This window comes from Synchiropus splendidus, chromosome 16, assembly GCF_027744825.2.
Source record: "Synchiropus splendidus isolate RoL2022-P1 chromosome 16, RoL_Sspl_1.0, whole genome shotgun sequence".
Lineage (NCBI taxonomy): Eukaryota > Metazoa > Chordata > Actinopteri > Syngnathiformes > Callionymidae > Synchiropus > Synchiropus splendidus.
The window spans coordinates 20,885,985-20,910,114 of NC_071349.1; the positions used below are offsets into that span (position 1 = coordinate 20,885,985).

At 59.6% G+C, this 24,130-nt stretch overlaps 4 protein-coding genes across 13 annotated transcripts; 2 read left to right on the plus strand and 2 right to left on the minus strand.

Annotated features, from left to right (window-relative positions):
- The first annotated feature begins 6 nt into the window (after nt 1-6).
- pdss2 (prenyl (decaprenyl) diphosphate synthase, subunit 2) lies at nt 7-14,899 on the plus strand. 7 transcript variants are annotated; one of them, XM_053845022.1, is made up of 10 exons: nt 8-444; nt 3,801-3,935; nt 7,420-7,618; nt 8,894-8,968; nt 9,079-9,255; nt 9,297-9,449; nt 9,539-9,574; nt 10,062-11,741; nt 11,964-12,009; nt 12,182-12,345. In XM_053845022.1, the coding sequence occupies exons 1-8, from the start codon at nt 209-211 to the stop codon at nt 10,215-10,217; spliced, it is 1,167 nt and encodes a 388-aa protein (XP_053700997.1). In that variant the 5' UTR covers nt 8-208; the 3' UTR covers nt 10,218-11,741; nt 11,964-12,009; nt 12,182-12,345. The 7 variants fall into 7 exon arrangements, with proteins under 7 accessions (XP_053700999.1, XP_053700997.1, XP_053700998.1 ...); XM_053845023.1 differs by having other exon boundaries at nt 9,318-9,449; XM_053845024.1 differs by lacking the exon at nt 3,801-3,935 and having other exon boundaries at nt 7-444.
- On the minus strand, nt 11,466-15,969 carry mtres1 (mitochondrial transcription rescue factor 1). Its single transcript, XM_053845056.1, has 4 exons — nt 15,802-15,969; nt 15,041-15,413; nt 14,809-14,881; nt 11,466-14,748 (listed from the first exon to the last, which is right to left on the minus strand). Exons 1-4 carry the CDS (start codon nt 15,818-15,820, stop codon nt 14,509-14,511), a joined length of 705 nt encoding a protein of 234 aa, XP_053701031.1. The 5' UTR covers nt 15,821-15,969; the 3' UTR covers nt 11,466-14,508.
- Nucleotides 15,970-16,427: 458 nt separating this feature from the next.
- tmem151bb (transmembrane protein 151Bb) lies at nt 16,428-18,468 on the minus strand. 2 transcript variants are annotated; one of them, XM_053845027.1, is made up of 2 exons: nt 18,276-18,468; nt 16,428-17,797 (listed from the first exon to the last, which is right to left on the minus strand). In XM_053845027.1, the coding sequence occupies exons 1-2, from the start codon at nt 18,351-18,353 to the stop codon at nt 16,433-16,435; spliced, it is 1,443 nt and encodes a 480-aa protein (XP_053701002.1). In that variant the 5' UTR covers nt 18,354-18,468; the 3' UTR covers nt 16,428-16,432. The 2 variants fall into 2 exon arrangements, with proteins under 2 accessions (XP_053701002.1, XP_053701004.1); XM_053845029.1 differs by having other exon boundaries at nt 18,095-18,305.
- Nucleotides 16,853-24,053, plus strand: utp25 (UTP25 small subunit processor component). 3 transcript variants are annotated; one of them, XM_053845016.1, is made up of 13 exons: nt 16,853-17,185; nt 20,164-20,328; nt 20,651-20,690; nt 20,753-20,903; nt 20,978-21,181; nt 21,248-21,336; nt 21,399-21,797; nt 21,948-22,164; nt 22,239-22,441; nt 22,505-22,687; nt 22,749-22,858; nt 23,310-23,555; nt 23,647-24,053. In XM_053845016.1, exons 2-13 carry the CDS (start codon nt 20,228-20,230, stop codon nt 23,900-23,902), a joined length of 2,199 nt encoding a protein of 732 aa, XP_053700991.1. In that variant the 5' UTR covers nt 16,853-17,185; nt 20,164-20,227; the 3' UTR covers nt 23,903-24,053. The 3 variants fall into 3 exon arrangements, with proteins under 3 accessions (XP_053700991.1, XP_053700990.1, XP_053700988.1); XM_053845015.1 differs by lacking the exon at nt 16,853-17,185 and adding an exon at nt 18,285-18,474; XM_053845013.1 differs by lacking the exon at nt 16,853-17,185 and having other exon boundaries at nt 18,285-20,328.
- Nucleotides 24,054-24,130: the final 77 nt, after the last annotated feature.

Genomic DNA, 24,130 nt, shown 5'->3' on the forward strand with positions numbered 1-24,130 from the left:
GTTTGATGACGCAGGCAATGACGTTGCAAGATGGCGGCGCGCAGTGATAGGTCGTGTGTTGTGAAACGGAGCGAGCGGTGAAGAGACTCTAACGCCATGATATTGAGCGCGTTCAACTCACGTTCTCCTCACGTTTCCTAGAGTGGTGGCATGGCAGGAGCGCCGTGTAGCAGGTCGTGCCCCTGCGTGTCGAGTTCCTGCCTCTGAAATGCTGGCGGCGAGGTGTGGTGCGGCCGCGGCCGGCGGAGGCCGCAGGACGCTGAGTCTCTTCTCCGGCTCCGGATCCTCCAGCTGGACCAAAGTGGTGTCGGACGCAGAGAAGGTGGTGGGATACCCGACTTCGTTCATGAGCCTTCGGTGTTTGCTGAGTGACGAGCTGAGTAACGTGGCCCTGCAGGCCCGGAAGCTGGTGGGCACCCAGCACCCGCTCCTCCACACTGCCAGGTGAGCAGCGCGCGAGGGCGGCCGCGAAGCTGCTGGGAGCAGCTCGACACCACCAATCCGCGTCCGCGGGTGCCAATGTCCTAAACTCAATCATTGACTCACGTCTCCACATCAATCAACACAGCAAGTAGGTGCCAGACTCGTGTCTAAAATGGAAGTGGACACCAAGGTCCCTGCTGGCATAAGCTGGGACTTGCAAATATTAGGGGGAAAAAAGCCTTTTTTGTTCAGGATAGAGTCAGGAAATGTCATTGAGTAAGAGAGAGAAAGGGACCGCGGCACTGCAAATGGGACGAGGCGAAATGCTGGTCAGGTGAAGGAAGTGAGAACCATGTGAGGGACACGCCTATTACTCAATAGTACACCTTTGTTTCCCATGGACCAGCAAAGCAGGTGGCACACCAAAAGAGTCTGCCACCAGCGACTGCAGTGGCCTGGAGTGGACACAAAGCAAGTCCCATATCATGGTGGATTCTTGAGCTTTGTCAGTCACTTTGAGTATTTCTGAAAGTTACTTCAAGTTCTTCAGTGTCCAGCACCTACAAATGTTCACGACTAAGTTGGAGCTGTGTCGGTTGACTTCACAGAGTGTGCGGTACCCTAACATCCTACTCATATTGTCAATATAGTCACTGTAAATTACCTTTCCTAATACATGTACTTATAACCGTCAATCAATATAACCAGGACGAAAATATGTCGGGGGGAGTCTTTTATTCACACATTGACATTTTACAAAATTGTTTTTGAAAACGTACCGGTATGGAAGTGAAGGTCACGGTTTTGTGTGTGGTACTGAACCTTTCTGGTGGCCACCCAGCCCGAGCGACGGGGCTGCGCACGTAAGCTTGGCATTGAGCAAAACACAACTGCGCGGTGTCAATCATTAGCCCGCGACCCGCCGCTACTCTGCCTCTAGTCCGAAGCCAATGTGTGGTGGATGCAGACGTGCTGGTCGTGTTCAGTTGCCTTGGAGGAAGTAAGTGTGAATCCTGCCTCTGGAGAGGACTGAACCCACCTGCGCAGCTATGGCCCCACATTATGAGCCACATTTTGCCTTGAACATTCTCAGGCTCACACAATGTTTTGATGTGGACGTTGGAAACGTATTAATGAAGCTGCTGTTCATTTACCAGAGAATGGAGTTCATTGGTGGTTAACCAGCCACCAGGCAGCTGGCAAAGGTGAGGGGAAGAAAGTGCCCTCAAAGTTTGATTGGAGCCCAAGGGTGAGATCACCTCCACCATTCATCTGATATGACAATCCATTTGGATGCTGTTTCAGGGTGGTGGTGGTGGTGGTGGTGGTGTGTGTAACGGTGGGGCTGCGGGCCGACCTCTCGGCTGCCTGACTCCTCTCTGTCAGCCTGGGCTCGGCTGGTTCGTATTTCCCACTGAGTCCCAGCCTCAGAGCCGAGGCAGATATAAATATCCACAATAGCAGACAGACAGACCCGTGTGGAGTTGGGTTTCGGTGTTTCCTTTCAGTTCATTCTCAAAAACCTGCAGCTCAGCTAAGTTTGGCCCAAAGTCTGCTGTTTGATCCAGCGACCGCAGTCCTGGAAAGTGACTTTACTTTGGGGTCACTCCTTCTCAAGTGAAAGCGTCGAGGTTTCTTGAGAGACCCGTTGTGGATTTGGGCTTCTTAAAGTTTGTGCTGTTTCAGTGCTGCCAATCTTAATGTTGGATGCACTCACACTTGACCTTGATGTGCGTTTTGGCCATCATCAAACACAGTCCTGAAGGTCAAGCTGCAGAGAATGATGTGCTTTTGAGCTCATTGAATCCAATTGTGGAAGAGTGTCTCTCTTCTCGTGCACACATGGATTTTACGGTCAAAGGTCGTGGTCCTTCGAGCAGCTCTGGTGATGAGGACGGTGTGTATTAAATCTTGACGTCGAAAAATACAAGCAGCGGCCTGCCTCAGTTTCCTGAAAGCCTCTTCACATGCGGCTGCTGAATCATGCGGCACGAGGGTTTGCGTGTCTCGGTCACAGAGGTGGGCCTCCAAGTACTGAGCTCTGGCTCTTTGAAGCAACTGAGGCTGCATTAATGGAGTCCTGTGTTTGTACGGCACATGTTCCTCGCTGGTGAGTCACTGCTGCTTAATTTGATGCCACTAAAATGGGACTCTTGGTTCTTCTTCTCTGCTGTGTGACTTCACTTCATTCATGAGAAAAACGAATTGAGGAGAGGACCTAATGCAAACAGGCGCATGGTGTGGAAGTCACTGTGAAGAGTCTTCCTTCTCTGGGTGAAGGTTGGTTCTTGTCACATGACTCCCAGTGGAGTTTGTCCTGTTGTGCTCCTGTGTAAGTTGACAGGACAAAAGGACTGCGAATTGTGCTCCACACGCATTGAGCATTCTTCGTTCTGAGAGAAACTCCAGAGTCACTGGAATAAGGTTGTTTCGTGCTCATCAGTTCTCTCCAAGACCCTTTTAATTGTGTGTGTCTGTATGTTGTGTGCAACAACATGCAGGTGTGGTTTTGCCTGCATGAGTGTCAGGATGGCGGCGTGCTGACCTGTTGGCTCTTCTCCCCCGCAGCTCCTCGCCCTGTCTCTCTTCTCACACATCATCTACGGCCCGACAGATTGATGTGTACTGCTGTGGATAGTGACATAAATATGAATCACCCGCCGCCCTCAGGCCACTGGCTCGCCCTGCAGACACGGCTGGCTCTGAAACTCTGCGAATATTTACCAAAAACTACATGGTAGACTCCCATTCCCAACAGTATTTCTTCATTTGTTGCGTGAAACACAGCTCCAGGACTTGAATGTTTTTACCTTCATGGCGTTACGTTCACTCTTGTATCCTTCCCATCATTTTTCCCCGCAGTTCTCTCTCTCACCCCTCCCTCCCTTCATGCTCGGTCTCTCTGTCTCCACCTTCGCCCGTGGTGCAGGGGTGGGTCAGAAGGTGGGGGCTGATGTCTGGGCTTGGAGCTGAGGGGGTGTGGCCGCTTGTCTGCCTGGGAGCCCCTTAGGAGAGCGTGATTCATGGCGCACGGAGCTCCCACAGGGAGGGGATGAGAGCACCTCTGTCTGACTGCTCCTGGGAGATGTTTCATCTGACAGTCGTGCCGGCAGATACCGGTGGAATATGTTGCTTGCAAGTGAATGTGTCAGGAAACCACAGACAGATATGACACAACGGTCCTGGAGTGGGACCAGTGAGCGGGGTCAAGCGTGGCCAGGATCAAATAATGCCCCGCTGCTTTTAAGACTCCTCTTTAGAAAAGTGGCTTGTTGCTGGCATCAGGATGGCACAGCCGAGCCCTCCGTCAGCTGCTCCAGCTGTTGGAGTTGGAGTGTTACAGCTTCATGTTGAGCCCTCATTTGTTCTCCTTGCAGGGGTTTCATCTCCGACAGCAAGAATAACCTTCAGATGAGAGGCCTGATCGTACTGCTGTTGTCAAAGGCTGCTGGTCCCAATCCCGCGGCCTCAGACTCGCTAAGTCAGTACATGGTGAGCGGCATCTACCCAAGGTCAGTCCAGCACTCCATCCCACACGCCACCTGGCTTCATCTCTGACCGACTTTCACACTGGAGGAACCGTTCTGCATGAGGGGAGACGGGGCTCCACACACACAGCATGGTGGATGTACTGTATCACAGTGAGAGAGGAGGCAGCGGTGCGCCTTCTCTTCAGCTGTGGAGTCTCAGTATACAGTACAATGCTTGGTGTTCAGTTCTGCTTGAATAAGGGCAGTTCAGCGCTCAGTCCAACAAAGCAACCGTGACTCTCACCCTCTGACACGACTGATGCAACACTTGAGAGGAGGTTTAAGACCATGAATGAAAGTCCTCCAGACCACCAGGCTGTGCTATCCTAAGCAGACCTGCGAAACACGCCCGGACTGATTGACTGACACTAAAAGTGAATGATGACGCTCCAGGAGTTTAGACACATCCACCCAGTTGCATCGTTTTCCAGGCGATATCGTGTAAAACTCAAACTTCTTTTTTAAGCTGTTTAACAGTCAAAGCTCACTGTGGAATAACGGCAAGATATTCAAATTAGAATTTTGTCTTGGACCGCTCAGCTGACTGCAGCGAGTGAAGGCGGCAAAGAAAGCCAGTGGCACTTGCTGCCCTGGTCTACAGTCCTGAGAAGACACACGGCTCCTCCTCCTCTGTTCCTGTGAAGGAAGCTGAAGGTGGTGGCCACGGGATGAGTTGAATGTGCCGCATGAGTGGTGGCGTCTCTGCTGCTGGTGAGCGACCCCACTGCAGCGGGAGCCACGCTCCTCACCTTGTTGCCTTCTGGTGTCGTTCCTTCACAGCCGTCAGCGGCTGCAGGAGAGCAGCACTGAGGGTTTGTGCCAAGTGGTTCCCAGAAGTCACTGCTGTATTTGGCAGGCTGCACTCATGCTCTCTCAAAGGCTTCTTTCTTGCAGCCGGCTGCCACAAAGATGGCGTGCATGCGTGCATGCGTGCGTGCGTGCGTGCGTGCGTGCGTGCGTGCGTGTGTGTGTCACGCTGCTGTCTGTGTATGACCGACCGAATATTAGAAGCAATTGGAATAAACTTGGCAGCACCCACCCCTTCGTGTCCAACCACCTGGGAGAACCATCCCAGCCGGACCAGTGGTTACTCAGCAGCCCGAGTCACGGCCCGCTGTGCCACCGCAACATCCATTCCCTCGCCACGTACGTGTGTGTGTGCGCATGTGTGGTGTGTGTCTCTGTGTGCGTGAGAGAGAGAGAGACGGACAGAGGCGCAGCGCGACTTGATCACCTCATTTGCACCATCTTGCTGCTGCTTCTCCCCCCCCCCCCTCCAGCGCTCCCCTCACCTTCCCTGGGCTCATTAGCACCTCTGCTGATCGTGAGTGGAGGGAGGTGGGGGGTGATTGACTCCTCTGGGAGACGGTCTCCTCCCTTCTGACAGCCAGCAACATTTCCCACTCTGCTGCTCGACACTGATGATTCACCAGCCGTGATGGACGGACGGACGGACAGACCCCAAATCGTCTCACCTCCTCATTCCGCGATCCAAATGAAAAAGCGAGGCGGCAGATGCATGGACAGACCTCCTCCTGAAATGGAGCGCTGACATCTGTGAGACGGTTTGGAGCTGATGTGGGCTGCAGCGGGAGGAAGATGGAAGGGAACAGCGAGGACGAGGGGCGGGGCGGGGGGGCGTTACACCTCAGCGAGATGGCATCGGTTGCTAAGCGACCACGCACCAAAGCTATTTATACACCAGCCCCCTTGTCCCTTTTCTTCCTCCCAAAGCCCAACGTCTGATGATGGTGCTGTGAGACAGAAAGGTGGAGGTTCTGGACCCACATCGCTGGCGATTTGCATCAGCTGCAGGGAAAGAGCACAGCCATGTCATGGTATTCACAGGAGTCAACGGCAAGCGATGTATTCCATGATGTGTCATGTCTCTTGATCCAGATCCAAAGAGGCTGAAAGGAAATCTTTTTCTCGTCTTGCTCCATTGTTGATGAGCTTCCAAACCTTCGGTCTCAGAGGAACCTGTACTCACCATCCTCGGAAGAACTCGCGCGGCCCTTGAGCCTGTGAATCCCTGAGCATGAACGTGGCTCGTAGCAAGTAGCCACAGCTGTCGTGGTGAGTCCACATTTGGATTTGCTGTCCCTCAGCCAGCCCTGGTCCAGGGAGCGTCTTCAGGCGGGGCCCTAACCCTAAACCCTAAACCTTTACCTGATGGTAAAAGGAAGGTTATTTTCACTGGCAACCAGCACCGTTGCATTCATTCTTTCAGAATCTGAAGTGACGGGCAGCAGCCTTCCTGGTGAAGTGCTCACTGCACTGCACTGTCTTGACTTGACACTCCACCAACAGTCAGCACAAGTCAATATCCAGTCACCCTGGCTCAGGTGTGCAGCTCGCTCAGCTCAGCCGACAGTGAGGAGTCTGCTCCGTCTCCTTTGATATGAAGCCTGATCTGATGAACTCTCATCAGGGGTCGACCGTGCTGTTGCCCTGCGTCACTGAGCAGAGAAGCCATCCAGACAATGGCTGTGATTGAGAGGCGAAACCAATGGCATCATTGAGTGTTCGTCACATCTTTGGCGTCTACCACGTCAAACGCAGCAATTACCTGGCTATAGTGTGTGTGTGTGTGTGTGTGTGTGTGTGTGTGTGTGTGTGTGTGTGTGTGTGTGTGTGTGTGTGTGTGTGTGTGTGTGTGTGTGTGTGTGTGTGTGTGTGTGTGTGTGTGTGTGTGTGTGTGTGTGTGTGTGTGTGTGTGTGCGCGCGTGTGTGCGAGCGTCTGTGAGTGTGTGTGTGCGCGAGCGTCTGTGTGTGTGTGTGTGCGTGCGAGCGCCTGTGAGCGAGTGTGTGCGTCCGGCCGCCAGTGTGTGTGTAGGGAGCGTAGCAGCTACACCGGTGTCTGTCTGGATGCAGCCTCCTGTGGCTCCCGCCGGTCGGAGCAGCTCCTCATTATCCTCGGCCAATGGCTGAATCAACATTTGATGATCTGCTGCGCTGAAAGGCTCTATTCGCCCCATCACGCTGCGTCTCTCCTGTCATCCCACATGCGATTGGTTAGCGACAGCTCCGTCTCTGGACAGGAGGATCAGCGCGCCTGATGTTGCATCGTTGTGTGCTTGAGTTGCCTTCTGTTTTCAGCAGATCCATGAGGGGGAGACCAGTCTGAGGTGGCCGTGTCACGTCTTGACCTCCCTCCTCGTGTCACCTGCACCGCTCAAGGCGAGCACCTCAGCGGAGGCCAGATGAGGGGCTCCTGTTTGGGTCATGAATGGAAACACAAGCGCTGATCTCTGAACAGGGATTTTGCCATGAAGCAGCACGTGTGAGTGACTCTGAGTCAGAGTCCTGGAGTCGCAGGAGCACTCATTCACTTGTCGTCCACTCAGAACAGAGAGGAGGGTGCAGGAGTCCAGAGCTCTCAGTTGGCTGCGGCTCTGTTTCGCCCCTGTGACGCTGGTTGGTGCCACGGGTCTGACGTGTGGCCGTTCTGTGCTTTGTTTCCTAGCCAACGGAGCTTGGCAGAAATCACGGAGCTGATCCACACAGCGTTCCTGGTGCATCGTGGAATTGTCAACCTGAAGGAGTGGAGGCTGTCGGATGGGCCCATCAAAGACATGGAGTTTGGCAACAAAATGGCGGTCCTGAGTGGCGACTTCCTGCTGGCCAACGCCTGCACCGGCTTGGCCCAGTTGAACAACACCAAGGTGGGGCTTCTGTTCCGGCCCGGCGTGTTCCGATGCAGGCTGCTGAATGTGCGTGGTGTGGCTGAGCGCGAGGCCGGTGTCAGCAGGCACGTGGTCTGCGTGCGCAGCTGCTCTCCAGCTCCCTGATCCACGGAGTGTTGCAGCATCACACCTGTTCTCCATCAGGTCCCTCACTGTCCAGTAGATGGCGGCGGTAGGAAGGGAAGGTGGGGTCCGTTTTGATGAAGATCATTTCTCTCTGTTGGGTGAATGGGAAGGTTTCATTCGGAGTGGCATGAGACTGGAGGCTTTTCCTGGCTGAACAAGCCCCGCTGGAGCTTGGAGGCAATCTGATGCAAAGACAGGAACTTTTCAGTGCCGTCTGATAGGCTGCACTCACTCGTGTTTGAAGAGGTTCGCGAGAAGTAAGGCACAGCACGTCCCGACTGAGAGCTTGAGGAGCCAGAGGAGGGGGGCGCCAGGTGTGGCGGCCTTCATGTCGGGCCAGCCTGGCGCCGCCTCCTACCTGGTGGCCTGCAGACGCAACTTCACCTCAGTGAACTGTGAAGCAGTATCGCCAAGGAGCTCTGCTTTCTTCCCATTTGCAGACCTGTCGGCAAAACCCGATCTGGCTGGATTTGGGAGTGGAGTAAGTGGGAGGCGGGGGGGGCGCTCATCTGATACTTTCCAAAAAAAGCCCCCCTGCGGCCCCTGCTTCCCAAGGCAGGCAGAGACACCACATCTGCCAGTACTGGAGGCACATTGTCCTTCAGGTCTGTCAGCAGCTCTCCGCTTTCCTCGCTGTTTTCCCCAAAGGGCACCACACACTTCTGCTGGACTCACAGGAGCTGAAGTGTGCAGTGGCCTGGAGGAGGAGGCAGGGTCAGTCCCTTTCCTCAGCCTCTGGTTGTCGCTGTCATTTCCCTGAGCAACCTTCGAGGACTTTCAGTACCAAGTGGAGAACGTGGCAGCTTTTCAGCCTCTCAGATGTTCTGCGCAGCGTGTGTCCTCACAGGCAGGTGGGACCGCAGCAGCAGGTCCTGTGAGCCGCTGAACGTTGACGCGGCTCCCTGCGAGCTGCCGAGCCTCTCACCTGCTGCACGCTCTCCTGGGAGGAAGGAGACGGAGCTGTTTCATTGCAAACCTCATGGATGCGCGGCCGCGACAGAGCGGTTGGCAACGTGTCGGATCATCACCCAGATGATGATGATGATGACGATGATGGTTGTGGTGCTCGTCCTTCAGTAATGACCCTCCGTCACCACTGTCACATGACTGGCTGCTCGTGTCCGGCAGGTCGTGGAACTCCTCTCCAGCGCCATTGGAGATTTGGTGGAAGGAATCTACAGCGAGAACTGGGCTCAGAGTCAGGTAGAGAGCTTTCCTGCCTCCACAGAGCAGCAGCTCGGAGGAGAGATGAACCTCCTCCAGAGAGGATTTGCACACTCACGCGGACAAACTGCGCTTCCGCTTGCTCGCAGGAGGACGGCGGCGTGACGAGCGGCCCGGACATGAAGGCGTGGGAGGAGCAGACCTTTCTGTCCCACGGAGCCCTGCTGGCCAAAAGCTGCCAAGCTGCCCTGGAGCTGGCTCAGCACCAGGCCGCGTCCCAAGCCCTGGCCTTCACCTACGGCAAGCACCTGGCTCTGGCTCACAAGGTGGGTGGCTGCAGGACTGGGCAGGAGAAGGTCCACTGAAGCTGCTGATGTTCTCCTGGCAGCTCAACTCTGACCTGCAGCCGTTTGTGAAGAGCGGCGGCGGAGAGTCGGCCCCCTTCAGCCTGGGGGCAGCGCCCGTGCTCTTCCACCGTCAGGCGGTGGGCCAGGAGCGCTGGCGGCAGCAGCTGCGGCAGGTACGTCCCAGAGCAGCGCGGGCGCGAGCGAGCGAGCGCCAGCAGGCGGCGCCTGTGTGACAACGCTTCTGTCTCTGGCTCTCTTGCAGGCCAGCGCGGCCAGGAAGCAAGTGGATTACTCCAAGGTAAGAAGCCCGCCTTCTCCATCTCTCCAAAGTTGGTGCCGCGGCTCCGGGGGAGGGGCCCCTGTTATCTGGCCCCGACTGAAACCCGAGCAGGGGCCTATTTATGGCCAGAGAGGTGTTTGGGTGGCACTTTAGAGCCAACTTCCTGCCCGTCACCTTGAGGTGAAATGACCTCTTGGTCCCTGCTCTGGTGTCATGTGACGCAGACGATCTATGGCAGCCCACTTCAGCGCCAGCTTCTGTCTTCGCTCCATCTCCAACAGTCTGCGCCTTCTCTCTCATGCTGAATGAGCGTAGACGTGTTGATGCGATGATCACATGAAGCCTCAGACGGGACGGCGCTGAGAGGCCCGTTCTGAGGCCGGTTGGTGCGGGACAGGGTGGATCCGACCCAGGTCGGGGGTGAGACGGGTGGTCTGGCCCCTGCCGCTGAGGTCCCGTGGCTGCAGCGTCTCACCTGCTGATGTGTGCCTTTGTCCCTCCGCAGCTCCTGGCAGTGGTTCAGTCTGAGAAAGGCGTCAGCGCAGCGCTGGACTTGTGCCGTTACCATGGCAACAAGGCTCTGGAGGCCATCCGGACCTTCCCCTCCTCTGAGGCTCGAGCCGCCTTGGAGAACATCGCCGCTGCCGTCACCAAATTCTGAAGGGAGAATGTTGGAAGACATGGCTGCCAGGCTTGTCCCTGGACTGAAGGTCGGCAGGCTGCAGGAGGGAAGCAGGACCTCCCGGCTCAGCGCTGTTGTCAAGCTCCCCTCCAGCAGAGGCCGCTGCTGTGCTGTGTGATTGTGTGACAAGAAACTGCTTTATTGAAGCCTGTTTGGTTCCTGATGTCGTGCTTCCTCCTGCCGCCCCAGCAGGAAGAGGGTTCCGAAGGTGGTCCTCATCCTGTGGGATGCAGAGGTGCGGACGGGGCCTCCGCTCCGGGCGTGTTGACGCGCTGCCAAGCAGTAATTATTCATGAAGAGAGCCGGGCAAATGGACAGGAAATGCAGAGCGATCGATTGGCCTGCTGCCCTGCCGCCAGCCTGACGCTGAGCTGTGACACCAGGCCGCGGCTGCACCTGCTCCAGCACTGCTGGGGGGGTGACAGGTCTTGTTCCCGGGTCACCTGAGGACCCATCTGAACGCCTCTCTCCGCTGACGTGGACCGCACTTGGCTGCCGACCTTGGAGCCGTGTAAAATGCATGAGCGTAGCTGCTGCCTTCTGGCCATGGCCTTCAGAGAGCTGCCATCCAAACCGCCGGCACGTGCTGGGGTCAGCGCCGGGTCCAGGCGCCGGCGATGAGACGCGTCTTCAAAGTCTTCCTGTGTTTGGGAGGAGGAGCGGCGTGTGCCAGGGAGAGCCTCAGGCGCCTGATGAAATATGGATCCACGCCGGGGGGAGACATGAGCAAAGCTACATGGAAAGTTAAAAGGCAGGCGGTGGGGGCGGCCGCCAGAACGACAAATCCAGCGACAAAACTTTCTCCAAACGGCCTGTTGTTGGCTCCTAACTTTCAACGGAGGCCGGGAGACCCTGCGCTCAGGTGAAGCCGGGAGCCCGGTCCCACCGACCCCTGGGGAGTTGGGCCGCAGGGAAGTGGCTCACTGATGCCGTGAGGTCACCGACTGACCTGAGGGTCCGTGCTCCTCACCGGGGGCGGTGTGACTCTTGGTCATGGTCCAGCCCAGAAAAGCACCTGGCCACCGCCATGTTCCGGTGCAGACGACACGTGTTGCCAGCACCATCACCCTGTCTATCGCGCTCATGAGCCCGCTGTGAACGGCCGGACTGGACTGAAGCGGCGGACATGCGGTGCAACGAGTTTCAGCCCGCGTCATCGGCTCCGTGTGACGCTGCTTTGTCTGAAAGTAGAGCTGCGAGCGCAGCGGAAGGGAGAAAATCGTCGGAGGAAAAGAAAGCGATCTTGTTTCAGTGAGGTCGAGTGATTTGTAGAGACATTTATTTTATTCAAATACCGCACTTTCTGCGCGCGCCTGAGCGTTTCCTCGCATCTGGGCGGAAGTGACGCAGATGCCATCACATCACGCGAGACTGGCCACAAGCGAGAGAAAAACAATGGTGAGCAACAACACCAGCAAGAGCTCAACACGAACCGACACCAACGCTCCCGGGAGATGTCCGCTCTGCGGTTAGACGGCGCGGGAACTGCGTGGACGGGCGGAGGTGAGTGGGGTGGGGGGGGCTTTAACGCCTCAGAGTGAAGCCACTGTGGTGATGACGAGCTGGGTTCCGCGCCGCCTGTGGGCGGATGAAGGATGAGCAAGTGTTGAGGGTCGTGATGGGGTCCGCTCCGTTCGTGGTGTCGTGAAGAGCGAGCTTCAGGGTCAGAGGTCAGACGCAGTGAGGAGCCCTTGCACTGACCCCAGCCCCGCTCTCCTCCTTCAGGCCATGAATCCTGCTCAACTTGGGGACGCAGCGGTGCCCGGCCAAGGTACGTCTCAAAAGTGCCCCCCACACATCGGGGTCTTCAGCGACGGAGCCACGCCTGTCCTCCTGTCTCAGGAGCCGCAGGAAAGAAGCGGCTCCAGCCATCACGTGGAGGGGCCCCTGATTCAGTGGTCGGAGGCCAGCGACTGACCTCACTCTCTCGGTCCTCAGAACAGAAGGTCCACATCGAGGAGGGGGACGCTGCGCCTGAGAGAGGACGAGCCGCGGCGGCGGCTCCATGGAGCAACAAGCGGGCCAGACTGTCCGGGAAGGTGACTCTCCAGAGGCCTCGCCCGGGGCCGGCTCTCCCACCGCTGACTGCTGTGTGTCGTGCAGATGAGTGGACACCTGCCGGAACCTGCCGGAGAGACGCGGCAAAGCTCCCGGCGCAGGCCGCTCTTCAGCATCTCACACAGGATCTGGGACAGGCGAAGCGCGGCGGGCTCCCCTCCTGACGAGGGCTCGCCCCAGGCGTCGGGCCTGGTCCCGCTGATGGAGAAGATGATCTTCATCCTCAACAGCCTGGACTCCCGCGTGACGCAGCTGCACAGCAAAGTGGACCTGCTGACGCTGGAGCTGCTGCGCATCCAGGAGCAGGTGCCGCCGGCCCCGTGGCCCTGCCACTTCCGGCCCCCGCCCGAGTACCTGCTGACCCGGGAGGAGCTGAAGCAGCTGATGGAGCAGACGTCCAGCGCCGGGGAGCTGGGCTGCCGCCTGCTGCTGCAGCTCTTCCCCGAGCTCTTCCGAGCCGCCGCCCGCTGCTCCCGCCGCCCGCCGGGCTCCCTCCACCTGCAGCTGGTGCGGAACTACGTGGAGGTGTGCTACCCCGCGGTCAGGAGCCACCACGTCTGGCGGGACCAGTGCCTGCTCCAGCTCAACCGCTTCTTCAACGGCTTCTGGGCGCAGAGAGACACGCAGGGCGCGCGGCTGCGGACGGCTGCGGAAGAGCGCCGCCCGCTGGAGCAGGCGCTCGCCCAGCCGGACCACCTCTCCTCGCCGGAGGACTCTGCACTGCTCCTCCTGCGCCGCCTCTTCCCGCCGCAGCAGGGCGGCGCAGGGCAGCCGACGCTGGACTCTGACGAAGTGGAACTCATCCGCCGCTACATGGAGGCGCACTTCCCCGACGTGCCGGAAGACAACTGGCTGCAAGTCTGTGGCCAGCAGCTGGAGGAGGCGCTGGAAGGTCCTCGCAGTAGCGAGGCCGACGCCCCGGCTGCCACCGGGCCTCAGGCGTCAGAGCCGGAGAGCAGGCCGCTCTTGCCGCCAGTAGACTTCCAGGCTCTGGAAATCCCGCCGCCGAGCTTCGCGGTTCCTCAGGAGCAGCTTCTGTCCAGAGAGCAGCTGAGGAGCAGCTACGACTGCAGCTGGTCCGTGGAGGACTTTGCTTGGCGGCTGCTGGTGCTTCTGTTCCCGGAGCTCTGCAGCCGAGGGACGGTGCCGGCGCGCTGCAGCGCCTCCGTGGGAGAGAGGCAGCTGGACCCCGTCCGTGTCGAGCTCCTCCGACACTACGTGCAGTTGGTCTACCCACCGGCCAGGAACCAGCGGGTTTGGACCTCGGAGCTCCTGGCTCCACTGAACCAAAGGTGCCGCAGACGCCAGTGTTGCGTCGGTGGGCGAGAAGTGGGGCCGGACTTGCTGAGTCAGCTGGATCCCGAGATGGTCAGAGAGGTTCCCGCGGTCACGGCTGAGAAGAGCAATAAAGACTTCTGCAAAATCCCCCTGGAGGAGCTCAGCGTGTCCGTGCCCGACTTCCCTGTGCCGCCTGGCGTCCTGCTCTCCAGCGCCCAGGTCCGGGAAATCGTCCAGCAGAGTCTGTCCGTGGGGAACTTTGCCGCCCGACTCCTGGTGCGACTCTTCCCGGAGCTCTTCACGCAGGAGAACCTGCGGCTGCAGTACAACCACTCGGGGGCCTGCAACAAGAAGCAGCTGGACCCGGTCCGCCTGCGCCTGATCCGCCACTACGTGGAGAGCGTCTTCCCGGCGGAAAAGATGGAGGAGGTGTGGCACTACGAGTGCGTGCCGAGCATCGACGAGCGCTGCCGAAGGCCCAACCGCAAGAAGTGCGACATGCTCAAGAAGGCCAGGCGCGGCGCCACCGCCGGCCCCTAGGTGGCGCCTGGCTCCGCTAACACTTGGACGTCGTAGCCTTAGCGTCGACTGCGGCGACTTGCTAGCACACGCCGCGTCCTTCCTCCACCGCGCTGACAGTGTGTGGTCGTCTTATACAAGTTCTAAGCCGCTGACATGTCTCTAATAAAAGCACAGCACCACTGAAGTGGGTGTCACGCTCCAGCGTCACCTGACCTGCAGAGCTCAGCTCCACCTCTCACTCCTGCAGGTCGCTCTTCATACCAAGAGGACGCATCTGGAAAACGTGTCGCTGGGTGATGACATCACAGCCCGCCTGCCACCGCCTGGACACCTGGGAAGGAGCCGTGGAGGGTCCGGGCCAGGACACTTTTATTCACCTCGTGCTTCAACACACCCGAGTCCAGTCCGCGGCTCATCCACCTGCCCCCGCAGGCACCTCGCGCGTCCCATGGCCCTGGACGGGTCCCGAGTCCAACTTCGAAGCCTCCTGGCTGCGGAGCTCCAGAATCTTCCACCGCCTCAAGCTGACCTTGAACCTCTCCTCCTCAGGAGACTCCCACAAGACCTTTCTGAGGACCACCCGCTTCAGTTGCACCGTGCCGGCCTCCTTGTCCTCCGACACGATCAGGTCCAGAGTGTCCCCGACTCTCACCTGCAGAAGAGAGCGAGTCAGTCGAGAGAAGCCGCCTGCGGCCGCGTCGCAACAACTGGCCTTTTTGCTTTTCTTCAGCAGCCGCTGGCCGTTGAGTCGGAGGCGGCTGTGGTAGAGGGCGTCTTCGATCTTACTGCAACACACACAGTCAGGTGAGTGAGTGTCTGGGTCCGTGGGGCAAACGGACAAAACCGGTGCGTTTCTCTGGGTCTGCAGTGGACAGTGCAGACCCAGAGAAACGCACCGGTGCCAGCCTGCTGGTGTGGTGTGGAGACCCTCAGGGAGGACTTACTTGCGTGCCACGTCCAGACCCGCCTTCATGATCATGTCGTAGCGAAACGACTGCACGGATTTCTCCACGTCCTTGTAGCCGTCTGGTACACTGGCGTCCGGCTGCTCTTCATCCTCGCCGTGGGCCTCCTCCTCCTCCTCCTCCTCCTCCTCCTCGTCTGCTGTCGTCCCGGCTGCACCTTTCTCGCTGTTGCTCTTGAACCTCCGACAGGGGAGCCTCGGCCTCCCACCGGAGCAGCCCCACGGCTGGCGCGCGCAGACGCTTCCCGGGTCCCACCGGGTCAGCGCGGCGGCCAGCAGGTGGTGCTGGCGGGTCAACTGCCTCACGGTGAGAAGCTGCGCCAGCTTGGGGACTTGGCAGCTCCAGCGGGCCACTGGACACAGGAGCGCGCGCAGTCAGGCACAGGCAGGTGTGACCCGGCTCCATTTCCCTGAACTAACCCCGTCACTGGACAGACCGTGGTCAGACTTAGCAAGAAGCAGAGGGTTGACAGGTCCCGGGCCGCTCTCAGCCGTGACTCGGCCTGCGCCACCAGTAGCTCTCTACGTCAGGCCCGAGGTCAAGGGTCATCCGGCTGGACCCAACATGCGTCTGTGTCATCACGAACGACCCAGCCTGTTGTTGGACTGACGTGGACCGGTGCAGCTTGGCGGCTACAGTCGGTGCCAACGCTCGGCAAACACTCGTCTGTGGCGGTTGCGCGCGTCGGTTGAAGAGAACCCCGCAATCTAGCGGTGACTCGCGGCGGGTCGATGACTTACCGGTGGAACAGAGTCTCATGGCGGCAGCAGGTCGCGGCGCCGACGCTCTCACTTCAGCTGCTGCGTGCACGTGCTGCCACCTGGCGGCTTGGAAGGGTACTTCTCAACACAGCCGGAACCAGAAGGTGCCGGATTCCAGTCCAGCGACACCGCGGATGTGTCCTTCCGGTCTCCAGCAGCTGCGCGTTCGTCCACTAGAGGGCAGCAGCCAGCTGAGCCTGGAGGCTTTGGTCACGTGAGCTGAGAAGCGCTGAAGACAACAGGAAGCCAAGGCTGCATTTATTGCAAGTCTCTTTCTCCAGCATGAGACACGTTTGTACACAGCGTCCGCATCACCCGGGTTCCACCACCGAGAACAGAGGCGTTGGTTGCAGCAGATGTGCCGGCGGCGGCGTCTGCACTGGGTGTGTCAGAATATCTGTGCCACGACACCAGAGAGGAAGTGGCTCTTCTGGGGGTCACGTGCGACACGGCCCCGAGCGCTGACTCCCGTGGTGCCTGGTCCTCTCCGGGCGGCACCGACAGTCGGCCACGTGACGGCCGTCGTCCTTCCTCTGTTCCCCAGTTCCCTCGCGACCATCATCCGTTCCTTCCTGTTCCAGGTGTCCAGGGGACCAGGAGTGCGGCGCCGTCATAGGGACGTCTCCACGCAGGCGCCGTTCCGGTGGAAGGACCTGTGGTTGTGGCAGCTCTCGCTGCAGTGGACGATCAGCACCGGGTAGCAGAGCGCGTCCTCGTAGAGCGGAGGCTCCTCCTCCTCCTCAGCCGCCAGCCGCGTGTTCTCGCCGGGGCTCTCCTGCTCGTCCAAGCTGCCGCTCCTCCAGAAGCAGCTCCGCCGGGAGCCGTGGCGCCGCGCCAGCGAGAAGCGGCTGCTGCTGAAGGGGAGGCGGGAGCCGGCGCAGACGCTGAGGGCGCTGCGCGAGAAGACGGAGGAGCAGCTGACGGCTCTGTGGCAGCGCCCGCACGGCCGCTGCGCCAGGTCCATCAGCCCGGCCTCCGAGTAGCTGGGCACCAGCTGCTGGTTGGAGCGAATGTGCCACTCCAGCTCGGTGCTGTCCACCGTGTTGACGCGGGGGATGCGGCGCCAGTACGGCCTGTCCTCACACGGCGTGGCCGGCAGGTAGTCGTGCCCGAACAGCTTCTCCACTCGGTAGTGGACGTACGCGGTGCGGTACTCTGTGAAGACCCTGAGGGGCCAGGAGAAGGTGAGGAAGGAAGCCATCCAGAAGACGGGCTGGGACAGGTACCAGGGCAGGCGCTGCGGGTCGGCCAGCACCAGCACGTGCTCCTTCAGCTCCAGGTTCTTCAGGTGCATGCCCTCCCGGGCCTCCATGTAGTCGTCCAGGCCCTCGTTGTCGGTGAAGAACCGCGCCCGTTGGCTCAGGTAGGAGTTCTCCGACTCCACGTTGGCGAAGCTGAAACACTTGGTGAAGCGCATCTTGGTGAGCGGCGACTTCTCCAGCGCCAGCAGCAGCTTGGAGACGTCCTTGACGCCGCAGTGGCCGTAGTCGAACTCCGCCTCGGCCACGTGGGTGTTGACGCGCTCGTGGTAGACCTGGGTGCTGGTGTAGGCGTCGCCGTTGCGGTAGCGGGTGACCTGCCGGGTTCGCCGCACGTAGTGGTAGCTGATGGCCTTCCACCAGATGCAGGGCTTGGCCCGCTGCATCCTCTGGATCCGCTCGTAGATGCCCTCCACGTCCAGCTGGTGCTGCAGCCGGCTCTTGACCTGGCAGTGCCAGCACTCCACCAGGTAGACCAGGTAGAGCATGGCCAGCAGGGCCACGGGGATGTAGAGGTAGCCGTCGGAGCAGGGGCTGTCGTGGTACATCATGGACTTCCCTTTGAAGGCGCTGTCGAAGGTGAGGCGGGTGACCTTGGTGACGTGGCACCAGACCATGGCGCCCATGCAGCCGTACATGAGGACGGACAGGAGGAGGCATTTCCAGAAGCTCTCCCGGCACAGGGACTTGCTCAGGGACTGCTTGAGGGGTCTCTGCTGAGGACAGACAGACAGACAGACAGGAGCGGCGTGAGGACACTCTCCAGCAGAGCTGGCCGCCGCCCGCTCCGGACCTCAACGTAGGGACCAAACCAAACTCTGGAGCCAAACGCAAGATCCGTAAACCCGTGGTCCGAACACGGGACCCGGGAGGCTCACGCGCCCGTGAAGTCGCAGCACCGCTCTGATGCTTTCTGGGAGGCGCCGTGCTGCAGCGCCCCCCGAACCTCCCGCCGCACCACGCAAGCACCCGCTTTATTGAATGGTGACGGTGGCGCCTTCGAGGTTGCTCACCTCTGACATGCAGCTCCTAAGAGCCAGCCAAGCAGCGGGCTGCTCCACTCCGCTCCACTGACCCGTCTGACGGCGGGACTCTGGGACGGGAAGCTGCGGATGACGCTGCTGCAGCCCAAAGAACGAAACCCGCCCGCGCGTCTCGCCACCCTCTGCATTCACGCACTGCGACAAGAGCTACCTCCTCTCTGCGCTCCTCCTCGCACACGGTGGTGCTGCTGCTCTCGCTGGCGGACGCGGCCGAAGCTGGAGGAGACATGATGGTTCCGCCGCGACTCAGGCTCGGTTCTGGCGCAGGAACTTGAGCGGACGCGCTGCTGGATGACGGAGGTGACGGAGACGGTGTTGCGAGCCGGACCCGGGGCTGGAGGAGGAGGCAGGTGCGGCTCTGTCTTAAAGGGCAAGTCCCCGTCATGACTGCTCGAGCTGAGCGACAAGAAGCGCCGGACCGTCTCCGGAGCGCGTACGTCATCAGGTCACCTAACGCGACCTCTGACCCCAGATGACAAGACGAGCGTGAGTCCTACACGCTGTCATCTGACCTTGTGGGCAGAAACGGCGAGCTACACTTCGTCTTCATGTCCATGTCAAGGATTCACAGGCCACTTCAGGTCCCCGGTCAGAGACACGCCATCGTCAAGTCAGGCCACTTTATTGAGCAGTTCAGTGAAGCGGCGCCAGCAGGCGCTGGACGGCGGGAGCTACTCCTTCTCCCACGCTCTTCTCTTCTGATGCCGCACTGAACCCTGGAAGAGGAGGAGACAAGAGAGAAGAGGGTTGTCACGGCGACCGCTGACTTCCACAGGCCAGTCCTCACCTGGCCGCCTTCAATCCCAACGTGCAGCTCTCACACAGTGATGGGACCATTTCATAGGTTCCTGAACCGCCACACAATGAGAGAAAAACAAGCTGCGGACTCCTGTGCGCCTTTGTGATCAGATGAGTGTCATGTCATGACCTGAGTATGGACCTTGTTCGCACGTGACTCCTTCTCTAGCTTGGTGTTGTGTTGCCGTGTCTGCAAGCACAATGTAAATGAAATGTTGTAACGTGCGTCTATGGTGGAGACAAAGAATGTGTTTCCTTGAAATGGTCACGAGTGCGGGAGAACTCAGCAGAAGATCAGAAAGCTCTCTGCTGATCATGAAAGGTCTCCGACAGTCGTCTGATCCCAGTCTCACACGGAAAACCCAGCGTGGTGAGGCCACCAGTCTCCTTACCGAGTAAAGGTTGGCCAGGTTGTTGAAGAGCACTTGGCCCGCGCTCACTTTGTTCCTCACCCCTCGAATGGTCCCGTTCTTGCTGCAGATATCCACCCTCTTGCTGCTGAAGGTGGGCTCTCTCTTGGCACTGGCGTACAGGAGCAGCTGGTCCGGTTCTCCTCCGGTCTCGTCCACCAGCCCGCTCAGGTGGCTGTTGGCTGCGCTCTGGGCCTCTGCCGGGCCCCTGCTGCCGTCCGGCTCCGCCGACCCGAGCTCGTCCTTGAAGACCTCGGTCAAGACGCGGCCGCTGTGGGCAGACGCCACTCGGAACCTCATGCTCTTCCCGCTCCTCTCGGCCTCCTGCTTTGGCCTCTCCATGGACTCACATGGTGCAGAGGTCTTTCAGGCCCAGCCAGCTGCAGTCATCCAGCGACGCCACCTCATGAAGGTGTCAGAGTGACCCCGCGCCGCCCCAGGACCAGAACCAGACACCAGACTGGTGAATAATGGATGAGGCTCCTCCATGGAAACCTCTCCTGCTGCAGGCGGGCGGGCGAACCCGATCCACGCTCCAGCAGCTGCCAGGCTGGGAGCTCTCCAGCCTCACGGACCAGAGGTGTCGGACACGGGAGGCTCGTCCTGCGAGCGCACGGTCACTGACCATTGACCATTCTATTGTAACACTCTCTTCTGTACGCCTGTGCAGAAACAGTGGACGTCGGTTTCCTTTTACTGTTGTTTTTTTTTTTTTTTTTACTGAAAATTCTAATCCAAACTCCAATTATCGTCACAATATACCCGTTTATACTGTATATATATCTATATCTGAGGCAGACGGTCTGCTGCACTTCCCCTCCTGTCCTGCAGACAGCGCTGCAGGCGATGAGCCACCACCGAAGAAGCCGCACGTGTGTCGCGCGGAGGCGTCAACATGGGCAGGAGACGCCAAGCCAAGCAGCTCTTCACCGGTTTGAGCAAGAAACAAAGGAGGCATTTGAAGGACTTTGGAGAGGAGCATCCGTTTCACGACGTGTGAGTGGCCCGGTGCTTTTCTCTTCCTGTACAAGCCGCTGTTGCTGGTTTGACGTCACCTCGCGTGGACTCGCGTCTCTGTTTGAATGAGCGCGGTGTTGAGCACCTCTGGCTCCCGTGGGGTCTGACCGTCATCTGCTGCGAGCTCAGCCGCGCGGTCACAGCGGCTGTGTGCACGCGCTGACGGCGTGTGTGCGTCAGAGTGGGTCGCGACTGTGACTGAGAGAGAGAGAGAGAAGTGTTTCACGCCTGAGGGAGCCGCCGTGTGTTTCCCAAGCACAGATACTGCTGTCACGTGACGCTCTGCTGTGCTCCACCCCAGGGTCAGCGAGCGGGCGGAGAGGACCCAGATCCTTCAGCTGGTCAGTGGCTTCCCTCTCCCTGTCGCTGGCTCCTGAGTCAGGCGCCTGTCGCTCTCCCACAGGCAGAAAGCCCGGAGCCGTCGGACGCAGAGCCGGAGCATGTGGAGGAGCAAGCTGAGCCAGTGGAGGCAACGGCCTATCAGCAGCTTCTGGCCACTCTGGGCGCCGCGCCTCAGAGTGATGGAGAGGAGCAGAGCTCTGACCAGGACCAAGGCTGGTGTTGACATGAGATCCAGGTGAGAATGTGAGTGGCGGGATGTGAAGGCCGGACTGTTGCGTGTTTGTAGGGGACGGTGAGGAGACGCTTGTCGCCGATGCTGAGGAGCAGAAAGGTCTTCCCGCAGAAGGAGAGGAGCAGCAGCAGCAGCAGCAGGAGGAGGAGGAGGACGACGACGCAGAGGGAGGAGCGGAGGTGGTCGACGAAGACATGGAGTCCAAGTTCTGCCTGGAGAGCAACTTCACCACAGATGCAGGAGAGGAAGACGGCCGGGGTAAGTCGCCCAGCGTCCGGCTCTGGGCGCAGCTGACCTCTGATGGACGGCGGCGTCTCCCCTCAGATATGTTTCTCCAGCACTTGGGCACAGAGCTGGGTGAAGGCGACGTGGAGACCATCACCTCGGGCAGCAGATCCAAGAGTCAGATCATGGTACCGCCTTGGCAGCCTGTTGTCTGTGGCTTTTTCCCTCATCCCCCTGTCTTCTGACTTAGTGGCCCACACTTGGTCAACTGCTCTGCACCAACCCCCTGGACAGGTTCGGTCCCATGGCCCCACTCAAAGACACCAACCCTCCGGTCCTTCACAAGCTTCTGACAGCCACTTTGGAGACCTTGAACTTCAGCGAGCGGCAGCAGCAGAAGGAGGCCACTCCTCTGCAGACGGAGCTGCTGGCTGTCATGGGCACCTACAGAGACTTCTACCACCCCGAGTCCTGCCCGCTGGGACAGGGTCCTCAGGTCCGCAGGGCCTACTGCCTCCACGTGCTCAACCACGTGCTGAAGGCCAACTCCAGGATCCTGGCTCACAACGCTCGGCTGAGGGAGCAGAAGGAGCAGCCCGGAGCTGCCCCTCTGGAGGAGCCCAGAGACCAGGGCCTGACGCGGCCCAAGGTGAGGCCTGTGTCACCCAGGCTTTGCCGGCGCTGATGCGGCTGGACACGCGGCAGGAACGCACCTGTGGCTGGCTGCAGACAGCAGGGCGGGGCAGGTGGAGACCAGTGGCACGGTGTACAGCGTCCTCTCTCTCTCTCTCTCTCGCAGGCTCTGATTCTGGTGCCGTTTCGCGGCGCCGCGCTTCAGATCGTCCACACCTTCATCACTCTGCTGGAGTCCAGCGGCAAGAAGATGGTGGTCAGCTACAAGAAGAGGTTCAAGGAGGAGTTTGGAGACGACCCGGACGACAAGCCGCCCAACCTCCGCCGACCCGCCGACTATCGAGCCACTTTCTCCGGCAACGTGGACGACCACTTCAGGATAGGTGCCGACTGGATCCGAGAGAGGAGGCAGATGTTGTCGCCGGTGAGAGCCACTGAGCCCTGCCTCTCCCCACAGGCCTGTCCATCATCCGCAGCAGCGTGCGCCTCTACGCTCCCTTCTACTCCTCCGACATCATCATCGCCTCGCCGCTCGGCCTGCGCACCCTGCTGGGAGCCGAGGGGGAGAAGAAGAGGGACTTTGACTTCCTGGCCTCGGTGGAGGTGCTGGTGGTGGACCAGGCCCAGGTCTTCCTCATGCAGAACTGGGAGCACGTCTTGGTGAGGACGGCGGCGTGGCTGGCGCGGCACGTGTGACGGCGTCTTGTCTCTCCAACCCCCCAGCACGTGATGAAGCACCTGAACCTGCAGCCGCTGGACTCGCACGGCGTGGACTTCTCCCGGGTCCGCATGTGGAACCTCAACAACTGGGGCCGACACTACCGGCAGACGCTGGTCTTCAGCTCCGTGCAGGACCCGCAGATCAGCAGCATCCTCACCAGGCACTGCGCCAACTACCGAGGACAGGTGGCCGAGCCTCCCGACCGCGTCCAGCAGGGGGCGTCCTTCAACTCTCATGTCTTTCCAGATCTGCACCAAGAACGTCCCCAAAAGCGGCTCCATCTGCCAGGTGATGGTTCAGCTGCCCCATGTTTTCCAGATGTTCCCCTCCGACAGCTTCGTGGACCACGACGCTCGGTACGATCCAGCGACCCCGCCAAGTTGATTCGTCTCTTTCTTCAGATGACATGTCACCTGATCCAGCCGCCGCCCTGAACGTGGCGGCTTTCACCGCGTTGTTTGCGGAAAGCTCCCCAAAGAAAGCTCATGTAGTGACTGAAGTCATGACGGAGAGATTTACTGCTCACCGAGAGAAGCTAGTGTTTTTACTGCCGCCAAGTCAGTGCGGGTCCAAGCCCTCCCTCTGATTGGTCCGCCGCGCCGTGCTTGGCTGCAGTCAACTGATATTGAGTGTCACTTCTGGTTGGTGTTGTGCTTGGACTGGTGCTCCTCGACATCAGGTCATCGCTTACGTAACACATTGACGTGAGGCGGTGTTTCTTGCGTTGCTGTTTTTGCTGAGCGTGTGCCGGGGCAGGACGCAGCGGCGGCGGCAGCTCCTCACTCCTGTCCCGACTCTGACTTCCAGGTTCCAGTTCTTCGTGAACAAAGTCCTGCCTCAGTACCAGGACTCGGTCATGTCGCACACGCTGGTCTACGTCCCGTCCTACTTTGACTACGTGCGACTGCGAAACCACCTGAAGAAGCAGGGCAGCAGCTTCGCCTGCTTGTGCGAGTACTCCAGCAAGTCGGAGGTTTCCCGCGCCAGACACTTCTTCCAGACTGGAGACAAAGGTTTGCTGCTCTTCACCGAGCGCTTCCACTTCTACAAGAGGTCAGTGTCTGCACTTGTGAGAAGCGGACCCAGGCTCCAGCTGACCGGAGCCTCCCCTCCCCTCCCCTCCCCTCCCCTCCTCTCCTCTCAGATACACCATCAAAGGCGTCCAGAACCTGATCTTCTACGGGCTGCCCTCCTTCCCGCACTTCTACAGCGAGGTGTGCAACATGCTGTCCGCCGGGGGGCGGCAGGCGGCCGCCAGCTGGACCTGCACCGCCCTCTACTCGCGCTACGACGCCCACAAGCTGGCCGCCGTCGCCGGGGGGCAGCGCGCCTCGCAGATGCTCGGCTCCGACAAGAGCGTGCACCTCTTCGTCACGGGGGAGGAGGAGAGGACGCCCTGACCAGGACCGGCCCGGCCGTCGGCCACTGTGGCGCCCGGTGTCTCCTCAGGCGACCGACCGCAGTCAGCTGCAGAAGGAGCCGAGGGGAGGCCTCGCTGTGTGCGCTTGTGAGAGGCGTGTCAGGGTCTGTGTGCACGGGTGGACCCGCGAGTGTTGGTCTATCTGTCCTTGTGGGGGTCAGGGCTGTTTGACCCCGAAGATAAAAACTTCAAAAGTCAGGTGGTTATT